The sequence below is a fragment of the Athene cunicularia genome, assembly GCF_003259725.1.
Source record: "Athene cunicularia isolate RWA chromosome 19 unlocalized genomic scaffold, athCun1 chr19_part1, whole genome shotgun sequence".
Taxonomy (NCBI): domain Eukaryota; kingdom Metazoa; phylum Chordata; class Aves; order Strigiformes; family Strigidae; genus Athene; species Athene cunicularia.
Window position 1 is genome coordinate 150,304 of NW_020799124.1, and position 18,827 is coordinate 169,130.

General features: G+C 42.0%; 1 protein-coding gene across 10 annotated transcripts in view; it reads right to left on the bottom strand.

Annotated features, from left to right (window-relative positions):
- Positions 1–15,658, bottom strand: part of PITPNM3 (PITPNM family member 3) — a 99,752-nt gene extending 84,094 nt beyond the window's left edge. For 3 of the 10 annotated variants that reach the window (XM_026861739.1, XM_026861736.1, XM_026861734.1), the window contains exon 1: positions 15,352–15,658. In XM_026861739.1, the coding sequence (XP_026717540.1) occupies positions 15,352–15,409 (58 nt within the window). In that variant the 5' untranslated portion in view covers positions 15,410–15,658. The remainder of the gene's footprint in view (positions 1–15,351) is intronic. The other 7 variants (XM_026861737.1, XM_026861738.1, XM_026861735.1 and 4 more) reach the window with 3 other exon arrangements.
- Between the last annotated feature and the right edge of the window lie 3,169 nt (positions 15,659–18,827).

Below are 18,827 nucleotides of genomic sequence, written 5' to 3' on the forward strand. Positions count from 1 at the left end.
TTTATTCATGGTTTTATTCATGGCTCCAGATGATACCAGACCTAAAAACCTAATATCCCAAGGCTCTGTCCACAAAAACACTCTCCTTCCAGTAGTAAAAGAGCAGCTCAAGCAGGGAAGGCATCCTTCTACATTATTCTGGGGGAAACATGCCACTAGGTCACAGTGTTCTCTTCTACTTTTACTCCATCTATAGCTGAACCAATCAGAAATATGAATGAAAGGTGGCAGGAGGAAGGAGACTTTAGCTTGGCCAAGAATAGAGTAAAAAAATCAGTTAAAAGCATTTTAATAGCTAAAAAAACCCTCAACCAAAACTAGAAACATTCAAAATAATTGGTTATTAAGGAGTCAGTGTTCATTACAAGAGTAGAGTGTGTATTGGGAATGTGTCCAGTGATATTTGGCAGTTAACAGAGAATGCATACAGATCATTACATTTACTGTTACAGATTTCTGGAACCTTTTATTAATGATAGGGAACAGCAAACTGAATTATTCCTTACCAAACACCACCTTGCAGTCCCTTCATTCAAATATATATACATATATATATATATATCTCCTAAAACTTATCACTATAGTCATCAAAATAGTGGCAGAAAGAACACTACTCTGAACTTTTATTGAATAAAAGTCTGCATTTGGTCAATGATTGGAAGAGCAGGAATTCCAAAATTTCAATGCACGCAAATGGGAAGCACCACAAAAAATGCCAGTGACAGATGGGAAAGGGACAATTTGCAAAATTCAGTCTTTGGATAGGAGTCCATATGCTAGAGAAGAGTGAAAGGAGGAAATAATCTGCCTCACCTCTGGAGCTGCTAGATCTGAAAAACAAAATATAATACCACTACTCTTAGTACAAAAATTCTTGAGTAAACTACTCTTTTCCAGCCTTGTGTAGAATCCCAGACTTTCTGATCACAGGCCTTAAGATCTATGAGCAGTCAGAAGGAAGGCAGTAAACTTGGAAATCTATGAAGAACCTATAAATGAGAGACAGGCCCACAGAGCATGAGAACAAGAGTAAGACAGAGAGAATGGCAAGAAGGCAAAGGACTGCCTTGAGCATCTCAAGAGTGTTCAGAGTTTTCCTCAGCAAGAAAACAGCTCCTTGCTCAGCTACCCTGGTCAATCAGGTATCTGTAACCGAAACCGAGTTTCTCTGCTATGGATGTTTATTAAAGCATGGGAATATCCAAACCAAAACAGATAGACTTCACTGGCAACACACAGTTAATGCATTTTGTGGTCCTGCATATGCAGACACTCCCATACTGAACATAAATTTCACACTGAGAAAATTCCGCTCAGAATTTCCAAACCAGATGTCTGTACTGATGATTGCTCTTCCAAGACTAAAAACTGAAGATTCTGATTTTCATGTATTCTGAGAATTCAGTGACTCCACAAGAAGCCAGAGGGTACATGTGCAGAAACAAACAAACAAAAATGCCACAACAAAAAAATACCCTCTTATGGCAGCAGATAATTTGTTTTGAAGAGACATTTAGGGGCCTGACTTTTAGAAGCTGGTTTCTCTGCACTTTTTTAAGCTATACAACTTTATGCCTCTAGTCAGGCACCACAAATGCAGTTACCCAAAGCCAGGAAAGACTAGAAAAAAGAACAAACAAATGAAAACAAACCAGAAGAAGAAAGTATTTGGCATTTTGGATAATTATTTTCAGGATTTTTCTTATCATGATTTTAAAGATTCTCTGACTTTTGTTCTGCCTGTCACCTATATTTCCCTTGGATTGGTGAAGTCCCATTCAATGTGTTCTTGCGTTTCCATAGTTCTACAGCTAAAGCTTAAGATTTAAGACCAGAAGGACCCACTCATTCTTCCTTCCTTTTCTTCTTTGCCTTTTCTGATATCTAGTGCCCTTGCAAAAATCCACCTTCAATGAACAAATGCTAAAAGTTACAGGATTAACGCAACACCTACAATATGTGGGTCAGTTCCCTCCATTTCATGACATATGCCTTCTCACCTCAATTTTGATTTGGTTCCTCTGCTGAAGACAGCCAGTTCTGTGAAGAAACTGTCTGCTACTGTTTGGTTTTACCTAACAGATTTTGAGATACTACCATGACAAAGTCACCAAATAACATCAAAACCACTACAGAAATCACTGAGGAGTAAGGCACTTTAAGCATCTGGATGATTCACTGGTTTGTATCTGATTGTAACAATGGCACTTTCAGCATGATTTTCTTAATCAAATAAAAATTCATTGAGATCAAGATGTATATGACTGTAGTCCATTTCTGCATACCAGAACTGAACTAGAATATAGAATTAAAGGATTCAGAATACAAGCTATTCATCAAGGAAGTCTCCTGGCACAAAGAAAAAAATATTTAAAAAAAAAAAAAAATCAATGTTTCATTACAGAAATTTTCAACTGGATTGTGAAAAAAATCTGATCTTCATTTGGCTGGAGGGAACAAAGCACAGTTAAAAAAAAAATCTCAAGAGAACAACAAAAGAAATCCAGATAAACTCAGTCTTGGTACAAAACTTTTCTGAAGGACTGCATTCATCACTTGAAATTTTGGCTATCCAGCACAGATTAATTTGGAGCAGAAAAAACCAAGAGGATAGACCTCAATCCTTCAAGAAACCAAGTATCCTCAGATCCCGTGTAACAGGACCCAGTCTCCATGTCTCAGTGGAAGGGTAGAGCCAAGCTCCATGGATCATGGAAGGAGGATCCCATCCCCTCTCCACCGGCTCAGGGTGCTTGATAATCTTTTAACAGTTCTCTAAAGCCATGGGGGTTTCAGCTGTCAGTAAGCATTAGCAAGCCACTGTTGCATTCATCATGGACTTTGTTTTCACGATACCCTCATGAACACAAACATTTCCTTCCCATTATATCAGAAATGACAGCCACCTTGGTGGTTTCCACATTTAAAACACCTACAATTATCTGTAACATATAATTATGAACCACAGTAATATTACCCGCTAAACTTTTCTCACTCGGGCTCTTCCATATTGCCACCATGGCTCCCAAACATCACAGCATGTTGATTTCCGTTATCTCCAATAAAATTTCAACATCTAATTTGCATGTTGAGGTAGTAATTTCCTAGGGAGCAAAAAAACCCAAACAAACCAGTTCTTTTGATACATTCTTTTACAACAGATGCTACTCACAAATTTTACTTTCAGCTCACCTTGGCAAAGTTCCCATTTGTCCCCAAGATAAAAGTAGACATGGGACATTTTCATTTAACAACCTACTTGAATCTCTGGACGGAAAGTAGAATAGCAGTCCTGACAACTCTGGGTAATGGAAGACGGCAAGATTTTTGGTAGCTGTACTTGAGTTCTACATAATTCCTTTTAAAAAAATCCAATTCCAATTTTTGCTTCTTAAACCATTTCTTTTCTACTAAAGGAAATTAAATTCAAGAAATAAGTCAGTCCAGAAAGCACTTTCATTTCTTGTACAACCTCCAACGATACAGCTGCTAAACATCTCATAAGCACAAATGCACTTCCCCTTACAGCACTCCTATCGAGTCCGGAACTGCTTTCTCTCTCATTCATCATGTAGGGAAAAAGATACATCCCTAAACTTAGAGTAGTTAAAATTATTACAGTCTTTCATATAGACAAGACCTCAGGATCCCCACAGACAGCTTGGATTTCACTTGGGGCCCAATTTTTAAGCACATAAGCTTTCATGCAAGTACCTGATCTTGAGCTCACATTTAACTTCAGTTTCAAATCCAACTGCTCTTTCAGGTTGATAACATCAGCATGCAAAAGCTGTGTCATAGGCTTAATAAGAACAAAATAACCACTCAGATGCTTCTGAATCTGCTGCAATCAGTATGTCTAAATGCTTGTGAGATACCACCTGAATTGTTTCCCAGCAAAATGAGGTAAAGCCAAAACAATCAGGTTTACAAAATCACAGAATGGTTAAGGTGGGGACAGACCCATGGAGTTCACATGCTCCAACCTCCCCACTCAAGCAGGTCGCCCAGGACAGCTTCTGAGTATCTCCAAGGAGGAAGACTCCACAGCCTCTCTGGGAAACCTGTGCCAGTGCTCAGTCACCCTCACAATAAAAATTTTTTTTAAAAGTGTTTCCTGATGTTCAGAGGGAACCTCCCGTGTTCCAGTTTGTGCCCATTGCTTCTTGTCCTGTCACTGGGCACCACTGAAAAAAAATCTGGCTCCATCTTCTTTATATGCTCCCTTTAGGTATTTGTTTAACTGGTGAGAGCAATACAAGACCACTGACCAAACACCTCAAATACAACAGAAGAAACATCAGGGAGCACTGCTGTCACCTCACCTCTGTCTCCAAGACTATCTTCCCAGTCCACTACACTCAAGACCAATGCACTTCCAACTTCTACAGAACACCATTAAGCAAACGGGTCATGGCTGATTCCGATTACTACATTCCCTAGCTGCTGCACAGCATATTTATCCTAGCAAAGCAGAGAACATTCCTCCTCCTCAGTGATGCGTAACTTCCCAAGGCTAGCCCACTAACAGTAATTACAGAATACGGTTGACTGCACCTAAATCCCCACAGGGTGCAGAAAATTGTTTGCTACTGAAGCCATGTTTGACAGTCTCAGAGACAGAATGCTAAACAAAAGCTTAAAACATGTATTTCTTCTAACTGAAGCAGTGGTACTTGTAAGTGCTCATTTCACATTTTCACTTTTTTTACCTCAGTTTTTATGTTTGTTCCAGAAAACCTCTTTAACATACAATGTTTTTAACAGCTGCAATTTTTTAAACCATTGCTTCAACTCAGAAGTTATTTCAAGCTTTTACTTAACACAGTAACGTGCATATTTAAATTGTTAAAAAATACCACAGCAGAAGCATAGTTTGCAATTTATCAGATTGATACACAGAACATGAGCTTGTCTTGAAACACATTTAACTACTATTTGCACAAGATGCTCCAAGTCACATTCACAGGAATATACCTTGTCCAGTGCAATTACAAGGAATTGTCCCATCGGTAAAGCCAACTTGAGACCTCAGATACATCTGTCTCAGCCTTAGGCACGTAACAGAAGCACACAAACCAGGATTTCAGTCTCCTTGACAGCAGACACAGACCACAGGGGAGAGTTATCACACTACAGAAAAGTACCTCTTCCTTGACATCTAGCCTCCTAAATGAGGTTGCAGATATCCAGGACTGGACTGGACTGACTCTGTGTGATCACTGCTAGGAAGATACACAATCACACTTCTTATCTTGCAGCATGGACAGCAATACAGAGCACCTCCTCCAAAGTAGAGACTCACGTATTCTGAGTTTCCCAGCACTTCATATAATGTGATCTCAGTCTGAGATTGAAGTTCCTGGTTACTATAACAAATCAAAAAACAGAAATCCCACAGACTAAGTAAAAAACAATGCACAAGGAAGAGTAATAAGACAAAAAAGCAAATCCACTTGTATTAGTTCTGATTGTGTTTAAAGCCATGTTGACTGGCCAGGCTTAGAAAAACAGAAAACAAAACAAACCCCACACAATAGACAATCAGGCACTAGGATCACACTTGGTACTGTATTTTTTTTTTTTTTTTTTCTGTCAAGCATCCACTTCAAAAACTCTCCAATTATGCATTCACCTGATACAGTAAGTATGATTCACTGAAGACTCATTCTTTATTATAATTATCATTCATTTGCTATGATTCATTGATACAGTAGAGTGACTGTTTAAAGACTTCATAAGAGACACTACTCTCCCTCAATTCACAGCTCCCTTAAAAATATAGATAAATTTGTATTCATTTTAAGAGAAAAAGAAGATTCTCACCCTGAACTGTTTCCAGACCAAAATAAGAAACAATAAACCCAAGGTAGACAACTGTGTGCACACTGCTGTCAGAGTAAACAGGAGGTAGTATAAACCACCAGCTTTTAACTCAGCCCTTGAAAACTGAAACTGGAAAAACCTGCAAGCAGTTTCTGTCCTTTCCCTCCAAGTGTCCTTATGACAGAACCAGCATTTTCTGTCAGTAATATGATGTTCTAAAGCTAACACTTTGCTTTGGTTTTCAGTGACAAAAGCTTTTCCCTCAAGTCCATTTTCTCTACAAAGTGCCTAAGAGTTACTCTATTAAACCTCCAGTCTTTGGCCTCCAGCCAAACAAACTACTATTATGGCTAACAATATTAGTGCATAATAAGCACCAAACATTATTTAAAATCTCTTAAAATTTTGAAGAGTGGCAACATCAGTTTGAAAAAGATACACTCTGCTGTTTCCCTTTACTTCTGACCAACGGAAATTCAAAATTGGACTGACAGCTGCTGCCTTGCAAATCAAGCTCTTACAGATGCATGACTGAGGAGAGAGGATGCTCTTTGCATGGGAGTCAAGAGTTGAAACGCAGCCATGAAAGACAGAAAACACGAAATTGGGATTGAACCATTCTGAAGACTGTAGAAAAACTCAAAGCTATACAGCTGTTGTTAACAGACCCCAATGTAAATCACGGACACCTTATGCCTAACACAACTTTATGCCTTTCCAAGTAGGGAAAAAGACCATCACAGGCTTCAGTTCTAATACAGTGGTGGGATTAGTCTGCACACCCAAAATCCTGATAGAAGTCTCATGTTTAAACAGTAAACTAAATTCCTATCCATTCCAGTCCTCTGCCTTTTTCCATCTATTTATTATCCATATAAAACTAAGGCAAATACCTGCAGCATTAAATGAGGCTAACAGCACCAAGTACGTCTTCTGGCATAACTTCACTGAGGTCAACATTTAGCTCAGCAGGGATTCACCTATACAGATTAAGTCAGCATAGCAAATGAGTTTAAGTGTCTGCCTCCAAGCTCAGCAACCATAACGAAGCCACAGCCCTGTATTAGCCTCCTGTAAATAACTCTGGCCCTTCTTCACTCAGGTGTTTAAACAATGATTCGGAAATCTGGCTACAGCATCACTTTTCAGGAAAATCCCTGGGACAAACTCAGCTTAAAAGAAATATATAGGTAGCCTCAGAGTATATGCAGTGAATCCATATAACTCCACGTCCTGTTACTCATCTCAGCGTGAAACAGGACAAGTTTGCTTTCCCACTTACTTCCCAAACCAGCAGGAATCCAGGTCTCCTTAAAAATTGCACAAGGAAAAACTGATGTGGAATAACATAATCATTAGCCAGTAATTTGTGTGTGTGCATGTAAATGAAATTGTGGTGTAGACACTCCAACCCGAAAGATAAAAATACTCCCTGTGAGGACACACAGTGCACTCTGATCAGAGGGAATGCATCGACAAGAATGCCAATAAGCTCCCACTGCCGCAACTGCACCCGCTGCATTTCTGATCAGGCCAAGTTTCTGCATGTTGTCCATACCTCATTTATGGGCAGTTCTGCAGCACCCTGCTCACCACAGAAAGGGGTAGGTTATTTTAGAAAAGTTATTTTAGAAAAGATCACCAGATGCTGAAGATTACTGTGTACAAAGCTACCAGAGCAAAAACCTGCACAGTAAAAGCGTGACTTTCTCTTCTGGGGAGAAGCATTAAACATCCATAACCCTGTTACAGATTTAAGGAAGCATGTATGTCAAAGGGGTCACTGGAATGTGTCCAAAAGGGTGTGCAGCCCAGCAACAACAACAAAAAGAATAATTGGAAGAGTAACAATCTACAGTAAAAACTTTATTCATATGTAAAGTCTCATGTATGACCCCAGCATAGCTGGGGATAGCGGTGGAAGGCAGGGAAGAAAAGCAGATGCCCCTCCTGAAGTAAGTTAAACGAGTTAAGAAAGATTGTGCAAGAATCCATAGAGGAGCAAATCATTTCAAAACCAGTGGTATTGATCAATGGTACTGATTTCAGTTAATTGAAAAAAAGATGGCAGCTCAAAGCTGAAGCTAACTGAAGCATTAATGTTTCATCACATCTATTTCTATTTTTCATTTTTACTTCCTCTTTGAATACATTACAAAAAGTACACTGGAACCCTGTCACTTCCTGGTGGCATCTGCTGGGTGTCAGCTGACGTGGAGGTGACACGCAGGTCTGTTAAGACACAGAACTTGCCTGGGTATCCTTTCAAACCCGGTACACGGAGGCAGAGCAAAGACAGCACAAGGAGGTCTATGCAGGCTGCCTACGGCACAGATAGTGCACTGTCTGGGAAGTCAGACAGAGGCACTATGATCAGTGCTGCAACTCCAAACACCATGCAAAATGCTGAAACACAGCAGAGAACAACTGGAGTCATGTACTCTGCCCATTGCATGGGAAACTGAGCCAGCAGCTCCCACTGACAGCCTCAGATTAGTTCCCAGTATCGCTACATAAAAGACTAGTAAAGTCCCATCAGACCTTCTGTGGAGTCACTTTTACGCTCTTCTGACTGACCAGCTTAGAAACAAAAGGGTTTTTTTTCCCCAGAGCAGAGCACAGCCTTGTGCAAAGCTACTACATTTCAGCAAATGGTGGGATGAAGCAGGAGAAGGAAGGAACAGGGCATCAGCAGGTTTATGGAAATGTGATGGTCCAAGCAGATGCTATACTGCAGGGTGACAACACAGAAATTCACAATGTCCACGACTGGACAGCAAGCACAGCACTTCTGAAAACCAGTCATCTCTCTCTGCAGTCCCCAGCAATGAGACAAGGAGAAGACTTGGTCATCTCTCCACTCTGTCACCTCATTTCATTGGTCTCTTTCCCAGAAGAGTCAACATTGTCTAGTGAGTGTCCAGGCCTAACAGAACTGAATCCCAACCTCCTTTGCAACCTCTGCAAACAAAGTACACTAGCACCAGCTTTATGATAAAGAAAAAATGTACTGCAGTTTACTAACAAAGCCCCTGGTTAATTTTCTTCAAAGATGGCATTTAGCCGCAGTAAAATTTCTATTTTTAAATGAAAATAGAAATCTAATAGGGCATTGCTACCAGAGAGGAAGTTACATTCTCACATTTTTTTCCCAGGTCTATTTATGTTGACTAAGTTTCTGGTGTTTACTCCCTCCAACTGTTCAAAGTTCACTGCTGCATCCTGAAATACCTGGGATATCAGCCTGCATGGAATTCATACTTCATAAGGCCTCTTTCTCAAGGACAATGTGCCAAGACTATCATGCCTACTTCAAAGATACTTCAAGGAGTAAACAGTCCATTAAAGAACATCCTTTATGGGCTACAGGATTGGACTTCAATCTCACGATTGCTACTGATTTGCTGGATGACACTGAGCATGTTTTCTCTTTCCCCTGTCCTTTACCTGTCTCATTCACTTTAAGTTCTGACTGAAGGGTTTCCTATAGAGCTGAGTCCAGTAGCCCAAGGGTTCCCTGAATTCTGTCAGCGCTGGAGAAAAAAAAAAATCAAAACAGAATTAGCTAGTCTTGTTCAGAATGACTGTTACCCACAGCCACAGTTACTGGATTCCCATTCCTAGTTCATCTGAGTCTCACTGAGACCAGAGACATACAGTGCCCTGCTGACCCCACCTGGCATCGAGGCCATACATTTGAGCTGGAGATAACAAAGCTGCTTAGAAAGACAATGTGTTACCTGCAGGCTGTTCATTATAGCAGAATTCACCCTCCCGGTAGCTGTGGTGCCACAACCTCAGCAGAAGGGGAAAGGAATTACTAGAGGAAGCTCACCAGCTATGAGCAGAAGAGCTAGAGAACCTGACTACAGAGAGCTGAGCAGGAGCAAGCTTGCCACCCACTGCCACAAAACAAGCCTGCAATCCTTAGAGCAGGCCTGCTGGCCTGAGAAACCAGTACCCTAACAGCAAGCACAGAACAGCATGGCATAAGCACACTTGGGAAACGTCATCTCCTTTGACATACCATTTCCAAAACTGATCTGAGTCAAGCCAGCCTTTGCCTTAACAATAAGCAAGGTAGAAAACACAGCAACCCCCCACTAACAGCTATTCTCTGTTGTGTAGGTCAAGAAAGCCCAGTGAAGATCTCATAACCTTCTGGGAAGAGCCAACTGTACAGGCTGGACCCATTAGCTCTTGGAAAAAATCTTACTAATCCTCATTCTCCTATCTCAGAGCAAAAACTCATGCTCATGCCTTTCTACTGTCAAGGATCATGCATGTGCCAGAAGAGGCAAACTGCCTTCCTCATAATGAGTCATGCTGAGAGAAGCTTCCAAAGTCATCACCATATGCTTAAAAAAGCACCAGAGGAAGATAAAATACTTTGAACTCTTGTTTCTTAGTCACTAGAATGCCAAAAAAAAAAAATACAAACTATACCAAACAAAAAAACTTCACCACATTCAGTGTCATTGGGCAGTACAGGTTCTAATACAACACTTATAAAAAAGCTGTCTCCATAAAATGGAAAATTACCTTCAAACAGCTAGAAAACAAAAATGCAAGCATCAAGAAATTGAAAGGGAAGTGGTTCCAGGCAATGTTTTTTTTCCTGTAACGGTAAGAGCAGCTTAAGCTAGGCTGTTCTCCAGAAAATAAGACTGTTTTCCATGTGTTAAAACATGCAGGAAAAACACAAAGCAACCCCAGTTTTACAGTAACACCAAGGGCCTAGTTCTCACACAGAGAGACTGCCTCACTGCACCAAGTGTCACAAAATGAGGATAAAGATGTATCTGCAACACTCTTAAAGCCGTGTGTGTGTGTGTGTGTGTGTGTGAGCGCGCAGCTTAATGTTCTCATTCTTGGTAACACAAGCATCCTGCCAGCTTCTGCTCTATAAAAAGCGTGCTTATGCAGAGTAATTCAAGTGACAAATCTATTCCCCTACCTCTAGACAGCAGATATCCCTTCATGTATGACAATGCTTTCTGCCTGCGTATGCCTGCCCTCTGGTTCATTAGTTCTGACTTATACCCGGACTCTTGGGCCAGGGTTTGGGTTTAACTCACATTTTCATTTCCAAATTAGAGACGCTTAAGCACTTGACCTATCTCAGCAATTAGGTTTAAGTTATCTTGACGAGACCATAAAATTTGAGCTGGAAGGCTCTCCTTGGCTTCCCTCAGTTCAAGTTACCATCACACAGATATCAAAAGCAGGACTGGAACTTGGAAAGACAAAATCCAACTCGGGTAAGAACAACAGCCCTCTACACACCATGCACACTCAAAACATGCACTGAGCCTACTGTGATGCTGCAACCACTTAATTCTTGTTTTGCCACTCATTCAACCACCACTGCTCAGCTGACAGGCTCTGGGGAGGGAAGAGGAGCAAATTAACTTCAAACCTTAGGAATTCATTAAATGGGAGCCCACATTCCTATCTTCAAGGGAAGGAAAACAAATCTTAAAGAATTTAATTCCCACTGAAGAACAGTTCCGTAAGAGATATTTGCCTAATATGTTTGTGATGTAGTTCAGAGGCAGCCATCCAGCACATAAGATGCAATAAAGACAAAAAGGAGTGAAGAGTTAGGTGGTTTTATTACGGTTTTCTTTCTTCCCTGCACAAAATTATTGGAAAATCCTGAATAACGACAAAGACAGCCAAGAACTCAACATGCAAGCTAAGTGGATTCTGTTAAGTCAATACACACCCGATCAGCTACAGTGCCACCCAGAAAATCCCACTGACACTGCATAAATTCATTATCTTGGCTTTAAATCGATCTACACCTATAAATGATAAGCAATGCATGATGTCTGTGCAGTATTTGCTCCTATCAATAACTGTTCTTTCCCATACGTTTCTTACCACAATCTATTAAATTTGCTTGGTTTTTGCTCCTTCTCCTGAAGCCCAAGACCTTTTCTTTACTCTTTGGCAGTAGGAGAGAATATCTTCTGACGTGTTCATTTTTAGGCTTAGAGAGGTTGGTTTGGTTTTTAAGGCAAGGAGAAACAAAGAACAACTGACTCCAAGAATGGCAATTTAAAAACGTTTCCACAAAACAGTCTTGTTTCTTAGTAATAACCTTGAAATAAACCCAGCCAGCCAGGAAAAATCTCAATCTTGAGGCACAGCAATGTAACACAGCAATGAGCACATGCAGATTTTCACATAATCTGTACAAGTCCCAAATGTAAAGACAAGTGAAAAACTGTACCTCAATCCCTAATCACAGCCCTTAAAAACATGCCTAAACACTTTCAGTATCTCTCAAGTCCTAACAAAGATCACTACTTACTCGATCATCATCAGAGTCCTGCTCTGCCCTGAAGCTCAGACAGATTTCATTGCTAGCAACTGGATGGGATGCAGATACCTGAGTTATTATGCAGTTTGTCAGATTCAAAAGCTGTTCTCTCCAGGTTTTCCTATTCTCATGATAGTATTAATTGTTCTAGGGACTCCTGTCCTTCACGTTCAACTGTCTAAGCTGTGACCCCAAAGTCCAAGTCAGAGTTTATCTATGTTTACACCAGAGAAAGCTGTGAAGCTGTATTGGGTTTACATGGCCAGGTTTTGGTACCGGCAGGACTACAGAGGTGGCTTCTGTAGAAGCTGCCAGAGAACTGCCACTAGCCTGGCTGGAAATCAGTGAAAGTATTGGCCCCACAAAGAAAGCTCATGCTTCCAGTGGCCTTGGAGTTCGATGCAGAATGTGAAGAGAGGGCAGGGAAAAGTGTCAGAAATCTCCAGGCATAAATTCTGGCTGTGAGAAAAGCCCTCGGGAGCATCAGTTTTATTATATTGCACTAGGAATGCTTCCAGATTTAGAAGCAGCTTAAACATAACCACAGTCAGCAGCACAAGTCTGCATAAGCTCACTGCAGCAGTTCTTCACATCTACATTTATTTGCTGGCAGGACTGCATTGCATCGCCCTAATACATTAGTCTTATTGAGTCTGCTTCCTTCTGTGCCAACAGATTAGCATTAGCCACCTTAATAGGACTCTATTAACATTTCTTGATTGCATTAGACACTGGCATTGCCTGGACTCACTGATTTGATTTACAGTGTCAACTGCAGCATATTTTATTTTATTATTTTGTTTCAGAGAACGAAAAGACCAGCTCTACTTCAAAATACAGGCCAGCTTCTCGGTAACGATGCTTTCACGTCAGCATTATCCGATTTGTTGACTGATTCTTGGAAGCCAGATTTCAGCAATTTTTGCAAGCAAGGTAGCAATTTAGATATAATTTCAGTTGTTCAGTACCACAATTTCTGAGGATAGAAGGGGAAGCCATGTAGAAGTGCAATGCCTTTAACAGAAACACAGAACATGACTAATTTGCCAGTGGCAATAGTTGAACTAGAAGCACGGGCAGCAGTTCCCACAGGCTGCCGAGGCAGCACGACAGGCTGAGAGCGGGACACAAGGCGAACATTTCCGAGTGCTGGAAGGATGGCTCACAGAAACACACAGGTGCTTTTCTTCTAGGAGAAGCAGAAGAAAAGTCTCCGACCTAAACTGTTTCCTGTTGCACAGTACTGCAGGTGGCTGCACTCGCCCCTTTCCGAGGGAGCTGACCGGGGGCTCGTCCCGCGCCTGCAGCCAAACAGCAGAGGAGAAGACAAAGCACAGCACCTCGCAGCACCAGAAGCTGAATTCTCTAGTTAGGCTAGCACCAATTGTAATTAACTCTAATTAAGATTAATTATGATTAAGATTACAGTCAGTGATTTTCTTCTGTAAAAAAAGTCTTGGTTTTTTTCTCCAACAAAGAACAGCTGGAATTCCATTGGTACTTCGCTGCATCTGGGATCTGGTGATGTGATACATGAGTATAATATGATGTGGAAAAGCACTCTCTTGATTTTCCCTGCACTAAATCATTTCACATTTTAATTTTTCTGTGGCTGACACTATCACATATCTGCATGAAGACAACTCTTGTAGGACCTACAGAAAACAATTTTCCGAGCTGGGTTTGTGACTCACCATACACCCCAAACTCACAGTAGCTCTCATGAAATAAATTGCTAATTAAAACCAAAGTCACTTTCTAAATGAAAGAATCAAAGTAACATTTTAGATTTATAATATGCTCATTAGCCAATTTACCAATGTTAGATACTGATTTTCTTCACACTAAGATGTATAAATAAGGATCTCAACTGAAACCTATACCCTGTATAGCTATAGCTTCCATAAGGGCAAGAGTAGCAGAGACAATCAGTTGCATCCTCCTGTGATAGGCCATAAAATAGCTAACTGACCCCACACTTGAATGATCACCTCAAATCACCCCTGAAGAACGTTCAGCCCCTCTGACTCTAATTTACAATAAAAATCAAGAAAACAAGAAAATCTTCTTTCCAGGAACATCCAGGATGTTACTTAACTAAGAACTGCTACAGAAATAGCTCCACATCCTATTGAGGGCAAGTCAGACCGCACCTCTGTAGATGGCACCCACATTTAGATGCGAGTCAAATTTCATCCTTGGTGTTTAGTGACTGTACATAGTTCCAGCAAACTGCAGAAGAAATAGTTCCCTAATGACAATTAAGCAGTGCGTAAGTGCACTTCACTCCATGTGATCTGGGGCTATTTCCAAAAAGAGAGGGGTAAAAAAAAAAAAAAAAACCACAGGAGGAATTAAAGGAATAAAGGAATGTCTGTAGCCAACATTCTCAATGCTCAGAACTAAGGAAATGGAAGAGAAACAATAATAAGAAGTAAAGCCTAAAAGGCTCTGAAAAGCACTTTAAGAAACAAAGGTCTCTGAAAAGTCTCTGAAAATTGAATAGCTAATGCTGCTGATTCCCGACTTTCATTTAACCACATTCCTATGCAGTTTTAAAAGGCCTAGTGTCCAAAACCCACCCATGACCTAAGTCCCAAGCATCCTAAAACAGAACAGTCACCACTGTCACTCAATAATTCCACACACTCTGCTACCAGTACCAAAAATGCTGTTTCAATATTACTTGTTATGCAAAAATTGTATTTAAAATACCTATCAAGTCAGGAGAAAGAAAAGGCATCTACTTCTTCCATTCCCGTAACTGGCACTACTTCTGACCTGGAATAAGCCAGTACTGTGCGGGGCAGGCCCCTGATCTTTAGCTGCTGTGGAGATGAAACATGCGCAGGGCACAGCAGTACTTTCCGTAAAACAGAAGGATGTCTGCCTGTGGAAGTGATGTCCTCCAGTGGCCAGCATGCTTTACCAGGGTACAGGGCTTTGCCACCAGATCTAATGATATGAAAAGTCATTTTATAAACGCTACGGGAAGCGAGCCTAGCCCTGCTGTGAAGCCACAGCCATGGCACCTTTCTTCACTGGTTCTGCCTTCTCCTCAGCTTGAATTAGTTTTTACAAACACTAACTACAACAAGAAAAGAAAACTGTGACTCCAGTGTTCGCTACTTACAGCAGCACTTCCCCAGCAGGATCAGCACAAACACTCTGGGAAGGAAATAGTGGTGATTTTATACCTGAAGTATACTTGTGAGAGGGCAGAGTAGCAGAACAGTAGGCACAGTCCAGAAGCATCAGTTTAAGAATCACGCCAGCATCTCTTTAAAGGCCCTCTTCCCCTTCACGGTGCACAAAGCAGCAGTTTCCTTGTCATGCAAACAGGACAAATGAAGGAAAGCAGACTGATGCGAACGCCCTCACACCAGCCCCTCGCGTGCACTGGCAGCATCGCCACGGCACCACCAGACAGTCCAACAGCCCATCGGGCACGGGAGTGCTTGCACCCACCTCCCAGAGGGTGCATTCACGCAGCCTGGGATAGGAACGGCACTGGATGTGATTACAGCACTGGGCTTTCCTGTAAAACTAATGCAATACGATTCACGTCGCTGTCATAATATTACAGATTTCAAGCTCCGCAGCAGGGCCAGCAGTTTGCTACATCTTTTGCTTGGCAATAAGCATTTGCCAATCAAGCCTAGACATAAGCACATGCCACAGACAGAAGACCATAAAAAAAAAGCATTCCTAAATACTACCACCACACCAACCTGGTTAGCAGAGACAAAACAGCACACGGCATTCTCATAGCTACTGAAAACTCAGTCTTTTACATAGCAAAATATTCAAGACTGAATCTATCTCAATAAAAAAACAATTAAAAATAAGACTCCATTGCATAGATTAAAACATTTCCACTTGTCAAAACCTGTCTTAGAACTGATCATTTTGAATTCAGGGACAGTTTTCCTAATAACATTAAAAGGCACAAGTCATTTTTCCATTTGGAAAGAGATGCTGGGTAGAAGGAATGACCTTTGCCGTTGCATAATGACACTTTTTTCTGTTCTGTTGGTTTCAGATGCTTTCTGCCTACCCATTAAGTGATTTAACTCAGCTACCCACACAGTGTTACCTAGTGACTACGCAGCTAAGACTTACTGGAGGCCAAAATTACCCACTGTTATTTTCTAGTTACGCTTTATTTCTACTTTGGCAAATGTAAAACTGAAGATGTACTTTAAAAAGATGTGAATTTAACTACCGGAGGCACGCCTCAGTCTCAGGAACTCAGGCAAGACAGAGCTGCATGCTGATCCTCCCTCCAATTATCCCTGAGCGGAAACTAAAGTAGGCTCATAGTAAGCCCTCCTCACCTGTGCACAGCCCGCCAGGGCACAAGGACCATATAGGCCATTATTGTTAGCAGGGCCACACAGAGCTCATCCAAAGTCACACAACAGATCTGCAGCAGACATTGGAACTGAAATCAGTTGAAACTGAAATAAAATCCACTGCAAGTGGAAGGCGCTGGAGGGGGGAGTATGAGGCCTGTAGAAGTGTGAGGCCAAAGCGGGCGAGAGGGAGAGGGAGAAAAATAAAAGTGAGAGGCAAGAGGGAGAGAGCACGCGAGGCCAAGGGGGACAGGGGAAAAAAAAGTGGAAGGGAAAGAGCAGAGCACTCAGAGGGGAAGTGGGAGGCCAGACAGGTAGAGGTGGAACAGAGAAGGAGGAAAATAAAAATGAAAACCTGACGGGAGAGACAAAGGCTGAGAGTGAGAAGAAGGGGGGGGGGAGCGCTGAGGAGGAGACAGCAAGAAGCCAAAGGCCAAGGAGGAGAGCACAGAGCAAGACCCACAGGTCTGGGTGGCCAGAAGGGGAAGCAGAAGGGGAATGGGAGGCCATGGGAGAGCGTGCAAGGGCAGAGGGAGATGGGGAGACTGAGTGGGAAGGGGGAGCCCCAAAGGAGAGAGGGGGAGGAACATAAAAGAGCAGCAGGCCAAGGGTGAGGGAGAGGAAAATAGGGAGCCAGAGAGGGGAGGTAAATAAAGGAGTGGGAGGCCAATAGAAGGAGGGAGAGGAGTCCAAGCAGCCTGACTGGTAGCTGCTTGTAAGGGATGTGATCCTGCTTCCTTCTTCCCACAGCAGGGGCAGCACCTGACCCTGCAGTTGAGCCTGTACAGACCATAAAACCAGCAGAAAATAAACTTTCTAATAATTTAAGATAACAAAGAGTTTTCCACCTGTTGGGTTCCCAGAACCAGACTGCAGAAGAGCTGGGGAAGCTTGGGAGCTGGCATGGGAAAGAGGTGGAAACACACAAAATTTCTCTTACTGCTGGCAGCAAGCCACTGTATCATCAAATCATCCCTTTCGCTCATGAACCTGCAGCAGTCTAAGTGCCGGCTGAGTCCTGCGCTGCTGAAGGCTGTGTACACTTACAGTCTCGTGAACTGCAGACTTGGAAGCTGCTGGCACTTCAGAAAGAGGACAGAAAAGGAAGAATTAAAAGGGACAGAAATGCAAGCTTTAAGGACAAGTACTAAGAGAAAGTTCTTGGTTTAAGAGGCAGCAAAATCAAAGGCAAGAAGTCAGGAGCATATAAGCAGGAGAAAAGGAGAAGAAAGGTAATCCTGGAAGGGCAATAAAGCAGAGTCTTTGAACAAAATCACGAAGTTTATCAGAAAAGCTGAAGCCCAGACAAGAGATGTTACAGTACTCCAAGAGCAGTTCTGGGCTGGCAGGGACAGTGTACTGAGACAGGATTTCTAAGAGGTGTGAAAAAGGTTGATAGATACAAAGGAAAAATTGAGAGGTGAAGGGAAGCATTAAGGGAAGTATAAGGTGGTCAGTTTTGGATAGAAAGCAGCTTGGGCAGGAAGCAGAGAGGAGAAGCATCCTGAAGATAGCCAGCAAGATAGAGCAGATACCAGGAAAGTCTAAAAAGGGGAAAGGGTCAGAAGCTCCCTTCATTCTCATGGCGGCTGCATCAGTCTCTAAATAAAAATCAAAAGGAGAGCAAAGAGCACAGCTAACAAAGCCAGAGACAGAGTTAAGGGCAGAAGAAAGTCCACATAAAATGCAGTTTTCCTTGTCAAGAAGTGAAGTGAAAGAGCTAACTGAAGGAACAGCCCAATGACCACTGTGGTCAGAGAGACTCAATATAACCAACTCCTCCCCCAGTCCTCACTGTCTTTCACCTCATGGCAATTCAGCAGCGACGAGCCCCTGGTTATACATCCTCTATACATCCTTCAATTGGCAGTTCTGCAGCAGATGGTAGCGACAGGCACGGATTTGCTTATTGAGTACAGGAAACAAATCAAGAAACTAAGCCATGCTGGCCTTTAAACCCCTATTTTAAGGTACCAGTGACATTTCCAGTCTTGCACTTTATGAGATTACTGGTGAGAAGGAAGAAGAGAGAGAGGAGGTTTAATGCGGCTGTTCAGGCTCCAAATTCCAGATCAGACTTTCCTGTAAATGTGGTACATCTCTTAGAACTGTTTCTTGATGCCTCAGATGCCAGCTTCCCCACAGCACAAACCAACTTCATCCTCCCTCTCAGCAGTATCACCACCTCCTCCAAATTCACTCCCCAAAACCAGGGAAGATATGAATACTCTCTAACCTTTTCCTGCAACAACTGTAGGTGGACTGCCTGCATCACATCTGAAATACACTACTTTCACAGTGCAGAGATTTTGGCTTTC